The sequence below is a fragment of the Vulpes vulpes genome, chromosome 6 (genome assembly GCF_048418805.1).
Source record: "Vulpes vulpes isolate BD-2025 chromosome 6, VulVul3, whole genome shotgun sequence".
Lineage (NCBI taxonomy): Eukaryota > Metazoa > Chordata > Mammalia > Carnivora > Canidae > Vulpes > Vulpes vulpes.
The window spans coordinates 2,179,493-2,200,789 of record NC_132785.1 but is presented as its reverse complement, the minus strand read 5'-3'; the positions used below and the strand labels follow the sequence as shown (position 1 = coordinate 2,200,789).

Here is a 21,297-nt window from a genome sequence, read left to right as displayed (position 1 = left end):
AACTGAACTAGCCTATTAAAGACAGATAAAGAAATAAATGCACTAACAACTGGAATACAAAAAATATATCACGAGTTGAATGACCATGATGTGTACAGATGATAAGGAATAGATCAGGAGAGCGGAAGCTAAGAAAGTATGCAGAAATCTAACAAGGGATGAAATTGGGAGGGTAGGTTATCTAAGTGTATGTGTGTGTGGGGGGTGAGGGGGAGTAGAATTCAAATCCCAAGCTTCAGAACTTGGAATTTATTCTATAGACTACTAAGTATAGAGGGCTACTGAAAAGGAGAGTAAAGAAAATAATGTTGGAGTCCATGATATAAAAAATGGATAAAAAAGGTTAAAGCCTGATGGAAAGACCTATTCAAAGGAAATTATGTACATCAAGTTAGGATAGATGGCTGAAAGAATATAAATTCCTTTAAATAGAAAACCAAGGTGGGAGAGGGTAGTAGTGAGCAAAAACTAAGGAGAGTGAAAGGTTAGGGACTTAGAAAAAAAGCTCTATAAATATCAAAGAAAGACAGTGAGGTTGTTAGTAACATGGTTAGAGGAATCCAAGAAGGAAACAGATTTTAAGGAGAATAAATGTCAGAGACAGAACATGCAGTGAGGTCAGAAAGGTGGGCCAGATAAAAAAAATGGACTAGCAAATAAGAACTACAAGATGAATTTTAGCAAAAGGTAGGGTCTAAAGAGGATATTAGAGGCCGAAAAGAAGCAAAGGGATAATAAGATCAAAGATGATGAGTTTATGTTGTTCTGAGTTACAATCAGAAAGGGTTATTAGGTTACTTTATTAAGCTAGTCTAGGTAGCTTGGCAAAATACTGGAAATGAGGGTCTTAAATGAGAAAACAGTGAGATATATAAAATAAAATGATATAGCAGGGAGTATTTGAAGATGACATTTGAAAAGTATTTAAGTTACTTAAATACTTAAAGTGTTTTTTTTTTTTTAAGTAATTAAGTTTGATATTGTAGTGTTTTGGGTATATTATTTCCATTCCTCACAATCACCTAATTTTTACTGAAGAGGTATCTGAGGCTCCAAAACCACTTGGGTTTTGGGTCAATAGCAAACTGTAGATTTAAACCAACATCAATGTGGCTCCAAAGTCTATGGGCTTTTACATGATAATGCAATTTCCCATGACAAATCCATAAAGTCAGATCCAAACCACTGATAATTTTGTTTTTGCTTTGGGCAGTAGTTACACAGGCCTATATGTATTTTAGCATATTTTTTGTATATATGCCATATTTCACAGATACATACAAATAAGCCTATGCCAAAGGCTGGAATGTAAAGTAAGAAAAGGAGAGAGAGAGAGAGAGAAGGAGATCAAAGGAAAAAGGGGGTCTTTAGAAGTAGAGGAGTAGACTATTTTTTAAACAGCTGAAATAAGAGTGCCTGGGTGGCTTAATCAGTTAAGCGTCTGCCTTCGGCTCAGCTCACGATCCGGGAGTCCCAGGATAGAGCCCCATCTCAGGCTCCCTGCTTAGTGGCAAGTCTGCCTCTCCCTCTCCCTCTGCCCCTCCCCCTGCTTGTGCTCACGCGTGCGCGCGCGCTCTCTCTCTCTCTCTCTCAAATAAAATCTTAAAAAAAATAATAAAGAGCTGACATAAAACTTATTTTTACTTAAATACTTTATACAGAAAATATACATGATTGTATAAAATAAGTATTAAGCACTCTTGGAGGGATGGTTGTAGCACACAATGAAAGTAGAAGGAAGTATTTAGTGGCAATGTTTATATTCCACTATGTAACTAATTGACTAGACAACATTTAGCAAAATATACCAAATTTTAGTCTAAATGCTCTCAAATGCAAAAACCAGCATTTGTTTAAAAATATTTTGGAGTTCAAATTTATGTTCTTCCCAGTTAATATTCGAACTGATGAGGTTTATGATACAGCACACCAAGGTATCTCTAAACATTAACCGAAATGGGGCCGCACCTCAAAAGATACAAAACAGTGTTTTTCCCTTTCTATTCTGGAAAAGTATAACCTGATTTTTAATTTACCACAAATAAAAAGCAAGTTATTAGACAATTAGTTATGGCTGGAGTTCTATTAAAGACTTCGTAGAAGATCAGTGGACCAGCTGGACTATTCCCAGGGTAAAAGCCACTCAGTTCTGGAAACCATTCATGTTGACTCAGTCATGAGGTTAATCTATATATAGACTCATAAGCAAAGAGTGACTCAAACCTATTTGGGTTGTTTTAAAATATTTCTCAAAACAAAAACAAAAACAAATTAAATAAAGACTATAAATATTTGAGGTAAGTTAGAACAGGCAATAAACAGAAGCTACAATTTTCCTAGAAAATATACACATACTTCAAAAACTAAAAAAAAGAAATACTTTAGGTCTTCTGATTAGGATCACAGAATTAGAAAATTACATAAAAATATATGACAAATGAAAAACATAATAAATGCGAAACCTAACTGAACCCATTGGTTAAATTATAATCCTAAATTTTCAGTTAACTGAAAAAAAGTGAACAGGGACTCAAATCCATACTTACTTATCATCCCTTTCTAGACATTTGACTAGAATTGGTAAAATCCCAGATTTTATTAGGTCATCAATTGGTGGGTTTCTGTCACTGGATAATAGCTTTCTAGAAAAAGCAATATAAGAAATTAATTGCTATAATTTTCAAACTATGAACAAAAATAACAATGTATTACTTCTAGACTACCAGCTCAAACATCTATAATAATTCTCTCTCTGGACAAATTAGTATTTACCTTGCAGCCTGAACGGCACTTAACTGGACCACTGGGTTATCACTTGTGGCATTCTGTAACACCAAATTTAAACTTCAGAAATTTAAAAGGTATCAATTTCAAAATACTTCAAAATGAGAATTAAATTAATAACATACCTGCAATATAGCTTCTAGTGTTACATTTTGCTTAAAAGGAAAAAAAAAAGACAGTTCAGGGAAGTTTTTAAACAAAATTACATTTATTAAGTCTATTTTACTAAAGTTACTAAATTAAAAAAAATGAAGTTACTAAATTTACTGAAGTTAATATACACTAATCATTATAAAATTGATCTTATATTAAAAATTAAATTCTCTGATTATAAAAATTATTATAAAAACACTTTATAACATCAAGATAACTTACTGCTTTAAAATCAGCATCAACATCTGAATCTTCTAAACTTTCTTCCTGGGGGACATTTCTTTTTTTCAGTAAGTGTTCATCTCTTTTGTTCTGGATAAGGAGAACATGAATTAAATGTGCATACTACAAACCAATGACAGGCTACATCCTGGATTCGGTAACAAAATTAACTGGTAACAGTACAGCTTTCTCTTTCTCTCTCTCTCTCTCTCTCTCTCTCTCTCCCTCTCTCTCTCTCTCTCACACACACACACACACACACAAACAACAAAATGCACATATTAAATACCAACAGTTCTGACCAATATCATGCCTCCTAATCTTTAATAAAGACTCAAATTTGGGGATGCATTATTAGTATACAAGCCTAGCAAATACATTTTTAACAGTATGCTAACTTTCGCCTACTTACTCAAACAAATCAACTAGATGGAAAAGAGTTCAATGCTCAAATGTTAAGGTTTGTATGCTTGTTGGGAATGTGGGGAATAGGAATTCATTAGCATAAATGCCATTTAGTTGCCAACATGTCAGATATAAATGCTTGTTATTTAGCTCTTACAAACAAAAATTCTCTACTAGCAAATATATTTCTACATCTTACGGGATTTCAATTGTTTGTAATGGCAGCAACATGTGCCATTTCATGTAATATATCACTTTGGGTAAATCAATCCTCTTTTAAGTTTACAGTTTATCTACGGAATTAAGTCAAAATAGAGAAAAGATTGAATGCTTTCTGGGGCACCTGGGTGGCTCAGTCAGTTAAGCGGCTGCCTTTGGCTCAGGTCACAATCCCAGGGTCCTGTGACAGAGTCCCCCACTGGGTTCCCTGATCAGCGGAATCTGCTTCTCCCTCTCCTTCCTCTCCCTCTCCCTCCGCTGCTTTCTCTGCTTTCCCCCTGCTGTGCTCTCTCCCCCTCTGTCTCAAATAAATAAAATCTTTTTCTTTTTTTTTTAAAAAAAGACTGAATGATTTCTAAAATCATTTTCAACTTAAAATTTCAAAGGGTATACTATTTAGTCTTCAATACAATATTTACAGAAATTTTTGATTATAATAGAAATTCCTAAAGAGGTATTAATATTGATGTTAAAATTCAGATCAAGTAGAAAGTTAAAACTGCAAATATGTGTATATCTTAAGTTTACTGGATTATCTGCAGAAACCTATTTTTTGTCCTATGTATAAGCAAACAGGTTTAAAAAAACTGAGGCTTAATATGTATGCTAATCATTAGATTACCTACCAATTCCCACTTATAGTATACTTCTTTAGCAACTATGCAATCAATTCTACATTATTTTAAAATTAATGCATCTCACAAATATTAAACTCCTTGCACTGATATTTTATAGTATCAAGTGGCTCTCCACAAAATACTTACTAATTTATAGTGGAAAAACTTGGCAGAGAGCATCTTGACCAACTGACAAAGGTTATCATCATAAATAAAGAACAAATCCACATTATGTGCCTTTGGTCTCATGCACTGAGAAAACAGTACCACTTCTGTAGTATTCCTGACCAGAATAACAGCCACCACCTGAGGAAAGTCAGACAAACCTAAATCTGCCATTCTACAAAAACTAGTCTTCAAAAATGTAGTCATGAACTGTGATTGAATGAGATTAAAGAAACAGGACAAGTGCAATGTCTAGACTGGACCTTGGATTTACAAAGGACATTATTAGGAACAACTAGCAAAATATGAGTTAGGTCTATGAATTAGATGGTAGATATTTATCTGTATTAATTTGACAAACGCACTATGGTTACATAGGAAAGTAGGTTTTTATGAAATATGCACTGACATATTAAGGTTAATGGGGGCATATGCCTATAACTTAGCTGTTTCAAGAAAAAGTGTGTGTGTGTGTGTGTGTGTAAATGAGAGAGAGAATAAGACAAATATAGAAAAAAGCTAACAACAAGGAAGCTGGCTGCTGAGTAAAGAGTGTATAGTGGTTTTTGTACTAATGTAAATTTGAATTTCAAACTCCAAGTTTGAAATTGTTTCAAAACTTTAAATAAAAATATCTACGCATTGTACTTTGTGATTTGTAAAATGGTTAATCTTAAAATTTATTATATTTTAACATCTCTTGGAATTTATTTAAATGTTTCACTATAGTTTATGCCATTCTATTTTTATTGTTTTCTTTTAACTTTTTTGAGACTGAATAATCAAGCTTCCAAAGACGTTTCAGAAATCAGACTCCCTCCATTCCTCCAATTCCCCCAGGTATTTCAGGCATAAAAACAATACAAAGCATAAATACAATTAAAACCTCCTATATATATGATGCCCAATTCAAGGATAACATTTTATCATAACATACAACGTTTGCAGTCTCTTTTGGGGGGGGGGGCAGTAAAGAGGCTCATTTTTATTCCTAATCTGCTAAGATCTTTTTCTATTCCTTTTTAGCCACAAATAGATGCTTAATTTTATTAAACTGTGCTTCTTTTTGCATCTATTGATATGGACATAAATTTTCTCCTTTCATCTGTAAGTGTGGTAAATTAATTGATTTTTTAATGTTAAACTTAGAATCTTAGCAATGTAAAACTTGCATGTTTACAAGATAAACCTTTCTTGAAAAATTTTAAAGATATTCATTACTGGACTTAATTTACTAATATTTTATTATTTTAAAAATCTATGTTCATAAGTGAAATTGGCTTATAAACATCTTTTCTCATTCTGTCTTGGCCTCACTCTCGATGCCATGGTTTTGCTAGCCTCATAAAATGGGCTGGGTAGTGTTTCCTCTTTACCTTCTCTAAAATCATTTAATAAGGCCGAAATTATCTGTTCTTTGAATGTTTGCTGGAGAACTATCTGCAAGATTACTTTTTCAGGGGGTTGGAAGAGGTTAAATTTATCACTACTGATATAATTTATTTTTAGATTTACTTAGGTTTTTCATTTCTTCTTGACTTAGCTGGGTAAATTATTTTTTCCCACTAGGAAATTGTTCATTTCAGCTAAGATCTCTAATCTATTGGCATAAAATTACTTATATTCAAACTGTGGTAGATTGTTTGCAAAAATGGCTAGAATCCCCCTTCTCATATCCATGCCTCTGGATAGTCTGGTCTTGCACTAATTCTAGGTGTGGTTATGTGACTTGCTTTAGCAATGGGACATTCATCAAATGGATTTGAAGAGTGCTTACGCATTCCTCTTGCTGCTCTTACAATTCTAAAATCACCATGTGAAAAAACACTGTGTTAGCCTGCTGGAGGATGAGGCTGTGTAGAAGATGACCAAGGTCCATCCAATAGCCAGAAACTTGTGTGAGACCATCCACAGATCATCTAGTCACCAGCTAACCTTCTAGCTGACCGGAGGTGAATGAGGGAGCCCAGCAGAGATCAGCTGAACTGGCCCAGACCAGAGGAACCACTCTGCCAATCCACAGAATTATTAAATGAATAAAATGGCTATTGTTTTAAGCTACTTGATTTTGGAGTGGTTTATTATGCAGCAAAAACTAAGTGAAGTACTAATATTTTAAAACTTATGCTACAGGTATATTAATATGCCTTTTAAATTGCTATTATTATTTGTTCTGTATCTCTACTTGCTATATATGTCTCTTGTGAAGTACCTTTTTAACTGTATTCCACAGGTTCTGACATGTAATATTTTTCCTATTGTGCATTTCTAGGTAATCCTATAGCCATTAGGATTTCTGTGATGCTCGAAGTATTTTCAGAAGTGCTTTATTTCTTTTTTCACAATTATGAGATTTTCCTATCTTATTCCTGGATTTGTAATCTAATTGTATTGTGATCAGAGAACATAAGTCTGTACAACAGCCTGAAATTAACTGATACTTGCTTCATACCAGAACTTTCTGAACTTTCTCAGTCCACAGTGTAGGCCAAAGAAAATACCTGTTGTACCTCCTTTTCAAGTAGTCAGGTCCAAAAAACTTAATAGTCATTGGCAGAGGGTTGTGGGGCTGGGGGGGGGGGGAGTTATGGGGGCATATAAATTGTAAGAAAAAAAATCTTACTTCACTCTTAAAATATGTGATTAAAAGGAATGGAGTGCGATCTAATGTTTAATTGTGAACTACTTCAGTACCTAATAGTTCTGTGGTATCTGAAAGATGTTAAATGTCACTACGTTTCTCTTAAAATTTAGAATATCCCAAAAGTCCCTTTGGGTTCACCACAGAGCCCCATGGTACTTCAATGAACAGTCTGGAAATTATAGCTTTATACTATCATAAAACCATTTTTCATAGGGTTTTATATGTGTTTTTTATATAACACTTGCAAATTAACTTTTCTTTCCACTATTAATTGGTATATTTACTACTGACAAGAAAGTCTTCCACAATGATTATGTCTTTGACAAATTCTACCTTGTAGTTTTGTCAATTTTTGCTTCATATATATTTGGACATATGTTATGAGCATACACAAGTTTAAAGTTATTGTAGTTAGTAAATTGTTTCTTTTATCAAAAATTAATAACTCCCACATTTGAGTCGAAAGCATCCTAAAATAAGTAAAAAATATAGGGCATGAAAATCATACTTTACTCTTAACAAGACAAAAACTATGTACAAGCCAAGGAAAGATAATCCCTGGGTAGGTTTCTGGTAATCTAATTAATTATTAAATGAAGCTTCATCAAAACCCGTAACTTAAACTGTCCCTTTACTTAACAACCTAGAGATTTTTACCCTCCTGGACAATGTACTTCAATAAATTCAGGATCTATAAAAGCTATTTCTTTCTTTTGTCAAGTGGGAGGAGAGCTCAGAAGATATGGAAACTAACCTAGTTTCAACACCTACTTTATCTCCAAACACACACACACACACACACACACAAATTAGATTTTTAAAGGAACTTTAGAAATGAATCTATTAATCTATTTAGCAACTATGTACTTAATCTTTTTTAACTTTCTGTTTTCTGACTAGTAGGGTTGAACCACACAGAATTAACACTGTTGGTTAAGAAGGTTAATTTTGAGTCAACAAATTCTGTATATTGATCTCTATGTAAAGTTTTTCATTCCCAAATTTCTCTCTTCATCTTGAAAAAGTGGCTGAACATTTTTTTAAAATTTTTATTTATTTATGATAGTCACAGAAAGAGAGAGAGAGAGAGAGAGAGAGAGAGAGGCAGAGACACAGGCAGAGGGAGAAGCAGGCTCCATGCACCGGGAGCCCGATGTGGGATTCGATCCCGGGTCTCCAGGATCGCGCCCTGGGCCAAAGGCAGGCGCCCAACCGCTGCGCCACCCAGGGATCCCAGTGGCTGAACATTTTATACCTAAATTTGTGGAATAAGTCAGCAATCACTTCCTAAGCATGGTATGAAAAAAATAGATATTTATTAGCCCCATTCTGAATGTGACATAATTAAATTTGTTCTTATCCAGCAACATACTCATTGTGTTAAATTCTTATCTAGTTTTAGTTCTTGTAAAATTAAAATCTCTTATTTCACAGATGAGTATAGGCATAATGAGAACCTGGTGAAATTAAATTATATATCTAGGAAGTATCAGTTAAGATTTGAACCCTGGTTCTGGCTACAGAGCTGTTTCTTAAATATATTCTATAACTTTTTTTTTTTTTTAAGTAATCCAACTCTAGCTGCATCTAAATACTTCTAAAGAAGTAGAAAAAAGGGGCACCCGGGTGGCTCAGTCAGTTAAGCATCTGCCTTCAGCTTAAGTCATGATCTCCGGGATCAAGTCATGATCTCCTGGGATTGAGCCCCCAGACTCCCATGCTCAGTGGGGAGTCTGCTTCTCCTTCTGCCCATCCCTTATGCTCATGCTCTCTAATAAATAATTTAAAAAATTTAAAAAGTAGAAAAAAATACTCAAAAGATAAGACCTTTCCTTCAATATTAACATTTATGAAAGATACTACTGCTGTGTAGATACATGGATATTCACCCACAAGTTTTATATGTTGTATTTACATTTTGGCCACTCTCAGTGTATTATACTCCGATTAAAAATTTTATTTTTTATATTTTATTAAAAAATTTAAAAGACCAAAATACTACTGACTTATCAATCATGTAAAAATCTGACAACAGAAATTATTTTTCCTAAAGGATCACTTAACTAATCTTATCAAATGGCTGCTCTCTTTAGGATTCTTTTTTACTAATTCAAGGTTTTACGTATGATCATTTCAAAAGACACAGAAAAAGCATCTGACAAAGTACAACATCCATCTGTGATAAAAACCCTGAATAAACTAGGTTTAGAAGGAACATATCTCAACATAAGTCCATATATGAAAAGCCCATAGCTAACATCACCCTTAATAGGAAAAAACTGAGAGCTTTTCCCCTAAGGTAAGGAACAAGACAGGGATGTCCACTCTTATCACTTTTATTCAACATAGTACTGGAAGTCCCAGCCTCAGCAATCAGACAACAAAAGAAATAAAAGTGGGGTGTCTGAGTGGCTGTCAGTTAAGCATCTGACTCTTGATTTTGGCTCAGGTCATGATCTTAGGGTTGTGAGATTAAGCCCCACTCTGGGCTCCAAGCTGGACGTGGAGCCTGTTTATGGTTCTCTGTCTCTCTCTCCCTCTGCCCTTCCTCTCACTTCCTCTCTTTAAAAAAGAAAAAAAAAAAAAGGCATCCAAATTGGTAAGAAAGTAAAACTTTCACTGTTTACAGATGACATGATACTCTATATGGAAAACCTGACTCTACCAAAAAACTGCTAGAACCGATAAACTCAGTAAAGTTGCCGAATACAAAATCAATATACAGAAATCTGTTACATTTCTATGTACCAATAATGAAGCAGCAGAAAGAGAAATTAAGTAAACAGTATTATTTACAACTATGCTCAAAATAAGATACCTATGAATAAACCTAACCAAAGAGGTGAAAGGACTACTTTGGAAACTATAAAACACTGATGAAAGAAATTGAACTGTCTTGAAGACAAGACAAAGAAATGGAAAGATATTCCACGCTCATGGATTAGAAGAACAATGTTGTGAAAATGTCTATATTACCCAAAACTACACATTTAATGCAATTTCTATTAAAATACCAATAGCATTTTTCATACAACTAGAACAAACAATCCTAAAATTTGTGTGGAACCACAAAAGGTCCCCAGTAGCCAAAGCAATCTTGAAAAAGAGAAGTAAAGCTGGAGGCATCATAATTCTGGACTTCAGTTTATATTACAAAGCTGCAGTGATTAAAACAGTGTGGTACTGGCACAAAAACAGACACATAGATCAATGGAACAGAACGGAAAACCCAGAAATAAACCCACAACTATATGGTGAATTAATCTTTGACAAAGCAGGAAAGAATATCCAGTGGGAAAAGGGAAAAGGACAGTTTCTTTACCAAATGATTCTGGGAAAACCAGACAGCATCACGCACAGGAAACTGGGTCACGTTCTTATACTACATACAAAAATAAATTCAAAATGGTTTAAACACCTAAATGTGAGACCTGAAACCATAAAAATACTAGAAGAGAACACAGGCAGTAAGCTCTCTGACACTGGCTATGGAAACAAAAGCAAAAATAAACTATTGGGACTTGATCAAAATAAAAAGCTTCTGCACAGTGAAGAAAACAATTATGGGTAATCTATGGAATTGGGTAAGATATTGGCAAATGACATTTCTGATAAAGGGTTAGTATCCAAAATATACAAGTAACTTATAAAACTCAATACCCCAAATAATCCAATTAAAAATGGGCAAAAGACATGAATAGACATTTCTCCAAAAGAAGACATACAGATGGCCAACAGACACCTACCAATATGCTCATCATCACTGATAATCAGGGGAATGCAAATCAAAATTACACTGAGATGCCACCTCACACCTGTCAGAATGGTTAAAATAAAAAACACACGAAAAAATGAGTGTTGGCAAAGATGTGGAGAAAAAGGAACTCTCTTACACCGTTGGTAGGAATGCAAACAGGTGCGGCCACTCTTGGAGGTTCCTCAGAAAGTTTAAAATAGATCTACCTTATGATCCAGTAATCACACTACTGGGTATTTACTCAAAGAATACAAAAACACAAATTCAAAGGGATATGTACACCCCTATGTTTATTGCAGCATTATTTACAATAGATATGGAAGCAGCCCAAGTGTCTACTGACTGATGAAGGATAAAGAAGATGTGGTTTGGGCAGCCCAGGTGGCTCAGCGGTTTAGCGCCACCTTCAGCCCAGGGCGTGATCCTGGAGACTCGGGATTGAGTCCCACGTCAGGCTCCCTGCATGGAGCCTGCTTCTCCCTTTGCCTGTGTCTCTGTGTCTCTGTGTCTCTGTCTCTGTGTGTGTATGTGTGTGTGTCTCCAATGAATAAATGAATAAAATCTTAAAAAAAAAAGATGTAGTTTATATACATAATGGAACATTATTCAGCCATAAAAAAGAATGAAATCTTCCCATTCACAGTGACATGGATGGAGCTAGAAAGTATTATGCTGAGCAAAATAAGTCAGAGAGAAAAATACCGTATGATTTTACCCATATGTGCAATTTAAGAAATAAAATAAGTGAGCAAAAGGAAAAAAAAAAAAGAGCAAGCAATAAATCAAGAAACAGACTCTTAATTATAGAGAACTAATGGTTACCAGAGGGGAGGGACTGGGGAACTGGGTTAAATGGGTGATGGAGGGCAGCCCTGGTGGCTCAGCGGTTTAGCGCCGCCTTCGGCCCAGGGTGTGATCCTGGGGAGCCAGGATCGAGTCCCACGTCGGGCTCCCTGCATGGAGCCTACTTCTTCCTCTGCCTGTGTGTCTGTCTCTCTCTTTCTCTCTCTCTCATGAGTAAATAAATAAATAAAATCTTAAAAAAAAAAAGGTGATGGAGATTAGGGAGTGTACTTGTGATGAGCACCAAGTGGTGTATGAAGTGTTCAATCCGTATATTGTATACCTGACAGTAATATAACACTGTATGTTAGGTAACTGGAATTAAAATAAAAATTTAAGAAAAAACTAATTCAGGGTTTTACTAATTGAAGTTTTGATTGAGACAACTGTAAATTTGCAGTTACAAGAATAATGCAAAAATCCCTAGGCCAGGTTCTCTTTTTTTAAAAAAAGATTTTATTTATTTTGAGAGAGAGAGAAAGTGTGTTTGAGTGGGAAAGAGGCAGAAGGAGAGAAAGAATCTCAAGCAGACTCCACACTGAGTATGGAGCCCAACATGGGGCTTGATCTCTCTTCACCTGAGATCACGACCGGAGTTGAAATCAAGAGTTGGAGACTTAACTGACTGAGCGACCCAAGAACCCCTAGCCCAGGTTCTCTCAATTAACATTTTGTTAAACTATAGTGTAATATCAAAACCAAGACACTGACATGTATATAATCCACTGATCTTATTCAAATTTCCTGTCTTACTTGTATTCACTGTATGAATGTTTATGTGTTTTAATTCTATAAATTTTATCACCCGTACAGGTTCATGTATCCACCATTATAGTCAAAATATAGAACAGTTCAAAAAACAGGAGATGCCCTTCTGTTGCCTTTTTATAAGCAAACAACCTCCCTCTCACCTCCCTGTCCCTATATCTAACCCTGGCAACCATTTATCTGTCATTCATTTCTAAAATTTTATATTGCAAAATGTTATTTCTTTTCAAAAATGTTATATAAATGGAATCACACAGTATATAATCTCTTCATGATGGGCTTTCTTGTGTCTGGCATAATTTCCTAGAAATTCATATAAGTTGATGCTTCTATCAATAGTTTGTTCTTTTTTTTTTTTTAAGATTTATTTATTTATTTATTTATTTGAGAGAGAGAGAGAGAGAGAGAGAGAGAGAGAGACAGAGAGGCAGAGACACAGACAGAGGGAGAAACAGGCTCCATGCCGGGAGCCCGATGTGGGACTCGATCCCGGGACTCCAGGATTGCGCCCTGGGCCAAAGGCAGGCGCTAAACCACCGAGCCACCCAGGGATCCCCTAGTTTGTTCCTTTTAATTGCTGAGTGGTACTTCATAGCAAAGACACCTGAAGTTTAACCAATTACCCTTTAAAGATATCTGGGTTGTTCCCAGGTTTTGGCTATTACAAAATAAAGTTGTTAAAACATTCATGTACAGGTTTTGCATGAACACCAGTTCTCTTATCTCTGGATAAATGAGTAAGGAGTATGACTGGTAGGTTGTATAGCAGCTATATGTTTTTCCAGAGTAGTTGAGCATTCCACATTACCATCAGCAACATATGAGCGATCCAATTTTATTGCATCCTTGCTAGCATTTTATGTTGTCACTATTTTTTATTTTTGCCATTTTGACAGATGCTTAGCTGGTTTTAATCCGTGTTTCTCTGATGGCTAATAATGCATTAATAATCACAATCATAATAAGTGCCATCTGCATATCTCCTTCAATGAAATGTCTCTTCTCATCTTTGCCCATTCTTTTTTTTTTTTTTTTTATGATAGTCAAAGAGAGAGAGAGAGGCAGAGACACAGGCAGAGGGAGAAGCAGGCTCCATGCACCGGGAGCCCGATGTGGGATTCGATCCCGGGTCTCTCCAGGATCGCGCCCTGGGCCAAAGGCAGGCGCCAAACCTCTGCGCCACCCAGGGATCCCCTCATCTTTGCCCATTCTTAAGTAGGTTTTGTTTTTCCTTTACTGTTCATCTTTAAGAATTCATTATATATGCTAGATACTAGTCCTGTATTGGATGTGTGGTTTTCTTCTTGTCCCTAGCTTGTATTTTCATCCTCCTCACATGGGCTTTCACAGAATAAAATTTTTTAATTTATTAAGGTCCAGCTTTCTTTTTATTTTTATGCTTTTGTGGTCAACTCTAAGAAGCATTTGCCTGGCTCTGGATCCTGAAAACTTTCCTCCATTTTTTCCTAAAAGTTTATAGTTTTGTGTCTTACACTTAAGTCCAGGACCCATTTTATGTTTTTGTATAGGCATGAGAATTGGGTTGAGGTTATTTATTTATTTACTTTTGCCTATGGATTTCCAATTGTTCTAGCACCATTTGCTAAAGAAGCTATTCTTCCTCCACTGAATTAGCTTTGCACCTGCCAAAAGAATGGGTATGTGTGGATTTATTTGCAGGTTCTATCTTCTATTCTATTGAGCAACGTGTCCATCTTCTGCCAATGCCATGCAATATTCATTGCTGTAGCTATTCCATAAGCCTTAATATGGAGTAGTGCAATATTTTAACGCTTTGTTAGGATGTTTTGGGTCTTCTAGACCCTGTGCCTTTCCACATACATTTTTTTTCCACATACATTTTATTTTATTTTATTATTTTTTTAATTTTTATTTATTTATGATAGTCACACACAGAGAGAGAGAGAGAGAGAGAGAGGCAGAGACACAGGCAGAGGGAGAAGCAGGCTCCATGCACCGGGAGCCCGACGTGGGATTCGATCCCGGGTCTCCAGGATCGCGCCCTGGGCCAAAGGCAGGCGCCAAACCGCTGCGCCACCCAGGGATCCCCACATACATTTTAAAATAAACTTGTCTGGGGGTGCCTGGTTAAGTATCCGACTCTTGGTTTCAGCCAAGGTCATAAAATTAGGATCATGAGATTGAGCCCTCTGTTGGGCTCCACACTGGGTATGAAGCCTACTTAAGATTCTCTCTGTCGGGATCCCTGGGTGGCACAGTGGTTTACGCCTGCCTTTGGCCCAGGGCGTGATCCTGGAGACCCAGGATTGAATCCCACATCGGGCTCCTGGTGCATGGAGCCTGCTTCTCCCTCTGCCTGTGTCTCTGCCTCTCTCTCTCTCTCTCTCTCTGTGACTATCATAAATAAATAAAAAAAAATTAAAAAAAAAAAAAAGATGTTGGATATAAGTTAAAAAAAAAAAAAGATTCTGTCTTCCTCTGTCCCTCCTTCCCACCAGATGTGTGTGCTCTCTCTGTATGTATGTATGTATGAATGAATGAATAAATAAATAAATAAATAAACAAATAAGGTTGTCTGTGTCTACAAAAAATCTTGGTGATATTTTGATAAGAAATGCATTAAACCAATAGATCAATCTGAGAATAGCCATATTTAGTATGATGAATCTTCCAATTCGTAACCACAGTATATATGTCTCTCCATTTACTTAAGTCTTATTTGATTTCTTCCAACAGCATTTCATAATATTCAATGCATATATCCTGTACATGTTTTGTTAATGTAGAACACAGTATTTTATTTTCTTCAGAGTGGCTATAAATGGTATTATGCTTGCAATTTTAGTTTCTGCATGTTCACTATTAGCATATATATGCATATATAAGCAACTGACTTTTATGTGTATTCTGTGACCTTGCTGAACTCACTTATTAATTCTAGGAGCTTTTTTGTAAAATATTTAGTATTTTCTACATAGACAATCATGTCATCTGCAAATAGAGACAATTTCATATCTTCCTTTCTAAACTAAATGCCTTTATTATTCATGACTTACGGCACCGGCTAGAATTCCCAAAACGGTATTAAATAAGAGCAGTAATAGACATCCTTGCCTTGTTCTCAGAGCTTATGGGGAAAGCACTCGGTTGTTCACCATTAAGTATGATATTAGTTGTAGGTTTTTTGTGGATGTTTTTTATCAAGCTGAGCATGTTCCATCTGTAATTTATTGAGGGTTTTATTAGGAATGAGTGCTGGTTTTCGTTTCTGTATTAATTGATATGATCATATGAATTCTATCTCGTCGATACGGGGGAATTTAGGCAATTTTACAAAGCTATTTTACTAAAAGGCCAAACAATTATACTGTATCTGATTAGTCAAGTAGGACATTGGGGTGGTGTTTTTCATCATGTGATAACTTAACCAACCCCACCCCAAATCTAGTAGCAATAAAATCCTAATGGGATATCTGACTGATCAATCACCAAGAGATTATATAAAGTTTAATATAATGTGCCAAAGTTAAAAACGCCAATGACAGGTTCTGGACTGATTTTCAACTCATGAGGCATTATGCACTCAATAAACATTTACCTTGAGAGACATTATAGCATAATGATTAAGAGCTCGGCCCTGCCACTTATCAGCTGTGTGATTTTAAGCAAGTTACTTAATTCCTATTTAACTCTGTTTATAACAAGATATAAAACAGAAGTACAGACTTCTACCTAAGTGTTGATGCATAAGTACCTAAATTAAATAGGAAAGTAAGATATCAAGGAGGTAAAAGAAGACAAAAAAGTCAAAAGAATGTGAGGCCATAGATCTCACCCTCAATCTGACAGAACAGTATCAATGTTATTCAAAGTATGGTCCTTGGACTAATACTTCTCAAATAATTTGTTAGGTCTACTACAAGATATGGAGCTTGTGCCAGAAATCAACTATGAAACTAAACAGTGTGTTTCAACGCATTGTTTTAACACACTCTTTAGTTTCATTAATGTATTTATTTAGGCAGAAGGATTTTCTGCTAAAGGAAGTAGTCCCTTGTTTAATATTTTGACACAAACTCCTTAATTTGTCACAGATTAGTATTTTTGAGTAGTACTGCTCTGGATCTATAGTGTTTGTCTTAAAAATTTAATAAATGATTTTTTAAATAAAAGTTCAATAAATGATTTGAGTATACAGAAATTTTTAAGATCATAATCAATTTAATTCTTGAATATTTAGCATTTAATAAGTACCAACTATAGGTCCAGAATTTGACTAGTTGTAGGATAGGCTGGAGAGAGAGACTTGGGAGTACCTGGGGTGGGGGAGTGTAGTTATTACCCTCACTTTAGAAGATTACAATCTAATGCAAATGGATAGCAAGCTCATCTGTGAAACTCTGGAAACTCATTTTCTTTTATTTTCAAGAACCTCAATGTCATTAACAACAATGCTGTGATTTTTCTCTCCTCAATGGAGCTATACAAACAGCAAGGCTAGAAGTAGAGACAGACACTAACTAAAAACAGTAAAGGAATCTTCTCTTGAAGAGCTCTCCACACCTCTAGAGGACTGTATCAAAATCAATTAAGCTTTGTCTGAAGTTTAGGTTTTGCTTCAGAACGGTTCACATTCTGTATAACCAGGCAATTCTGAAATGTGAAGTAAGGAATTTCTTGAGATTTCTTTAGTTGACTTCAGTTTTGGTTCTTCCATAAGGATTTCTAAGAACTAATTCTAGTGACTGGAAAGGAAATAATGTTATTATGTAGGGAGACGAAGAAGAGATAAGAGGACTCCAAGGTAATCAAAGTGGGATATTTAAAAAGATGTACTCTGACAAGCAAGAAATTTTAATTCTAAAAATTATAGAAGACAGCACAACTATAGGAGGAGGAACAAATAACCAATGTAAACACAAATGAATATTATAAGCATATTAGAAGGACTAAAAACATTAAAACAAGAGGAATCTGAATAGTAATAATACCAGGACCAATACAAAAGTTTTAGAGTTGTATTCCAAGCATGAAAATTTAGGGGAAAGTAAAGGCCCATATCTGGGGATAGATTGTGTGATGTTAACAGATGTTTTACTCCTACTGCCTCTATTGAGGAGAACAGTCTTTACATGATGAATGAAAAACCAGATGTAAAAGGACACTTACCATTCTATTTATATAAATTCGAACTATGCAAAGTAATCTATAATATTAAAAATCAAGATAATGATTACCCTTAGTGGGAAGGAGTAACTGGAAAGGAGCCTTGGAATACATATCACGTTCTCTTTCTTGATCTAGGAGCTTGTGGTACAGAGGTGTTCACTTTGTGAAAATTCACTAAGCTGTACACTTAGGATATGTTGACCTTTTTCTAGGTATGTTATATGCTAATAAAAAGTTAAAAAAAAAAAAAAGCTAGGTCTGAGCATTAAGATTGGCAAGGAGCTCACCTCACTCTAGTAAGCTCAGTAGTTCACTTCTCTGGTCCAAATGAACCAAGGATCTGAAAAAACTCAAAAATTCATGATTGCCAAATCACTGTTGTTAATCTGTGAGTATCTTTGGAAAGGTTAAGGAGTTGAAAGAACACTGAAAATAGCAAGCATTTTTCAATTATACTAAAGAGTGGGGGAGGAGGAGGTAGTACAGGAAAATGAATTTCAGGAACCATATACCAATGAGCACAACGTTGATGCTGGCTAAAAATTCATGACCCAAAGTAGGTATTAAATAAATACTTATTAGACTGTTATTCTCAGAATCAAGACCTTCCTTCTCTCTGAAACTGAGAAGTTTCAAGATGGTAATTTAATATAGGAATTTCAGGAGTGAATTAAGATCAAGAAAAGGCTCTAATCTAAGATGAACACAAGAATTTGGAAATAAATTTCAAAATCTTTTTAAAATGTACATGTAATATAGAGAATAGTTATGTGTATTTTCTTGACTGGCAATTAAAATACTTGCTTCAAATAAAATGTGTTTGCATGAGCACACAATTTCATGAATGTTAACTACTCTAAAGTCCTCAGAAAAAAAAAAAACCCAGAAGAAAATACAACTAATTTTAATGGCAGTTTCATTTAATTGGTAAGACATAAGGTCATTCAACTTTATTTTTCTAAAGCATCTTTAACAAGTATGTGTAACTTCTACATGAAGAACGTGGAGGAATCCTGTCTAGCACACAGCCCAAAGAAAGAGCATATTAAGACAAACAAAACAAAACAAAACCAGAAGAGTATCTAATTTCATCAGCTGTGAGAATTTCAATGCTGGCACTAGAGTACTTCACACAGCACATAGTAAGTACCTCAGGAAATGAAAGCTATTAGAAGTATACACCATCATAAACTATTTAATGATGTATTTTTATGCTGTATGGTTTAGGGATGACCACTAATTTGCCAAAGTATTTTCATTATTCATGTTATACAGAATTTTAAAATCAGAAAAACCTCCTAGTTTTACTTTCTGTTACATGCAACCACCCTTACCTTTCGCAGTTCAACTGTCACTTCATTCCGGTGTCGTCGCATTGTCTAAAAGGAAAAATAAAGAATACATAAGTACCTGAATATTGATACTGCTAGTAGATAAATTAAGGTCTGAGGCATTTAATATTTAACATTTTTTTTTTTTTTTAGAAGTAATTCATTGTTAAGGATTAAGCGACTGGTCAGTTTGAGACTTCAAATGAACCATGGGAGGTTGAAAAGCTAAGCTGTTGGTTAATTTTGTGGAGAGTGGGAGATGGAGCTTGACCTCCTAGAATCCATTCCCCTCTTCTAACTGCACCCAGATTTCTTTGGGGAATTATATACCCTCTGCTGTAGGCTGCCTTGATTGAGCTGCCTATTGAAGTATCTTACTCTCTCCTAGTTTTGAATAGGGCATGAAACTAACACCATGCCACCAGAACTCTCTTGCCCTAGCTCTGAACCTTGAGCTAAGTAGAAAGAAAAAAAAAAAAGGGGGTAGCACATTAATTTCCAAAGGAATATTTGGACAAGACAATAAGTAATACCTACATCCTGGAGTTGTACTAGTCCCAGTTCTCAGGTGTCCCTACTTATTCTATGAACTACCCATATTCTTCCAATAAATTTGGAATTGGTTTTGCTTAAGTCCGCCAGAGTTGGTTTTCAATGTTTGCAACCAGTGAAATCTACCTCAAATGATTCATATTTTATTTTATTTTTAAAAATATTTTATTTATTCATGATAGACACAGAGAGAGAGAGAGGGAGGGAGAAGCAGGCTCCATGCAAGGAGCCCGACGTGGGACTCGATCCCGGAACTCCAGGATCATGCCCTGGGTGCTTAAACTGCTGAGCACCCAGGCTGCCCATGATTCATATTTTAAAAAAGTAAATAATTCATTGTCATGGTCTCAAAACCACATGATAAGGGAAAATAAATTTGGGATAGATATTTTGTATCAAAAGGCAATGTGTCCTTCTAAGTTTACTGAGAGGCTCTATTAGGCATGGTCTTATCAGGAATGACTGAAATGATCAGATATCCCTTCTCCCCTTGATGTACTGATACGATGGATTATCTTACTGCATGTATAAGTATGGTAAAATCCTTACATTTTTGGAATACTGGTTCCATAAAGGTTATATGGTCATGACACATTTTAATATATTGCCACATTCAGTATGCTACTATTTTATTTAATAATTCTTTTGTTATGGTTTCTCTGTCAAATCTTCTTAAATTGGAGTGATAAATTAACTCTTTTTAGGGAAAAAAATCCCATAAAAATCAAATCAAAAAGTTTGTTAAATATACTGAAATATTATCTAGATAGAAAATTAAGCTTAAATATATATAAAACATAAAACTGCCAAACAAAATAGTAGTATTCATTTAATGTGAAGAAATGATGCTCCAATAAAACTATTATCACCATTACGGTTCAACAGTAGAATGACAGCCTTGAATCTAATTTATATTTCTGTATTTTGACTTTAATCCTTTTTTTGTAAGATTTTATTTATTTATTCATGAGAGACACAGAGAAAGAGGCAGAGGGAGAAGCAGGCTCCTCACAGGGAGCCCAATGCAAGCCTTGATCTTGGAATCCTGGAATCATGTCTGAGTTGAAGGCAGATGCTCGACCAGTGGGCCACCCAGGCATCCCTTGACTTTAATACTATTAATACACAGACCATTTCATGTATAAATTCATCATATAGAATGGTAATAAATGTTGAGCAATTTTCAAATACCAATACTAATTTGATAACTCTAAACTGTCTTGAATCACTTGATTCACTCAGAATTGCACCACAGTTAAAATATGCCTATATCAATATCTAATCCAACTGTTACTAGAACTGAGAAGAAACAATATTTTCATTGCAATAACTACTCCATTTAATTGTTTATGAAGTGTTAGTAAGATGACTGGCACACAACAAAAAAGATTCAGGCAACATATCCCTTACAAAATATAATCAAGTTAATGCTACACTGTAATTCACATTAAAATACTTCAGGACCAATAGGAGTGGTGAGTCAACTTGTGAAGTTCCCTAAATTAGGAATCCATACTTCAAAGTAGGTGTCAGCATTTGAAGCACCCGTATCAGAAGCTAGCTACCAGTTAAGTAAGTGCTTTGAATACATCTGAATTTAGATAATAGTTTGTTAATTAGTATAAGAGACGTTGGAAATAACTTTTTATTGTTGAAATGGAACTATTCAAGATTATATATATATAT

At 35.1% G+C, this 21,297-nt stretch overlaps 1 protein-coding gene across 1 annotated transcript in view; it reads right to left on the bottom strand.

Annotated features, from left to right (window-relative positions):
* KPNA3 (karyopherin subunit alpha 3) overlaps positions 1–21,297 on the bottom strand; it is an 89,946-nt gene that overhangs the window by 28,447 nt on the left and 40,202 nt on the right. Inside the window, exons 2-6 of the mRNA XM_072760527.1 lie at positions 19,063–19,107; positions 3,160–3,249; positions 2,910–2,939; positions 2,773–2,825; positions 2,547–2,642 (exon numbers count right to left, since the gene is read on the bottom strand). Of these exons, the coding sequence (XP_072616628.1) occupies positions 2,547–2,642; positions 2,773–2,825; positions 2,910–2,939; positions 3,160–3,249; positions 19,063–19,107 (314 nt within the window). The remainder of the gene's footprint in view (positions 1–2,546; positions 2,643–2,772; positions 2,826–2,909; positions 2,940–3,159; positions 3,250–19,062; positions 19,108–21,297) is intronic.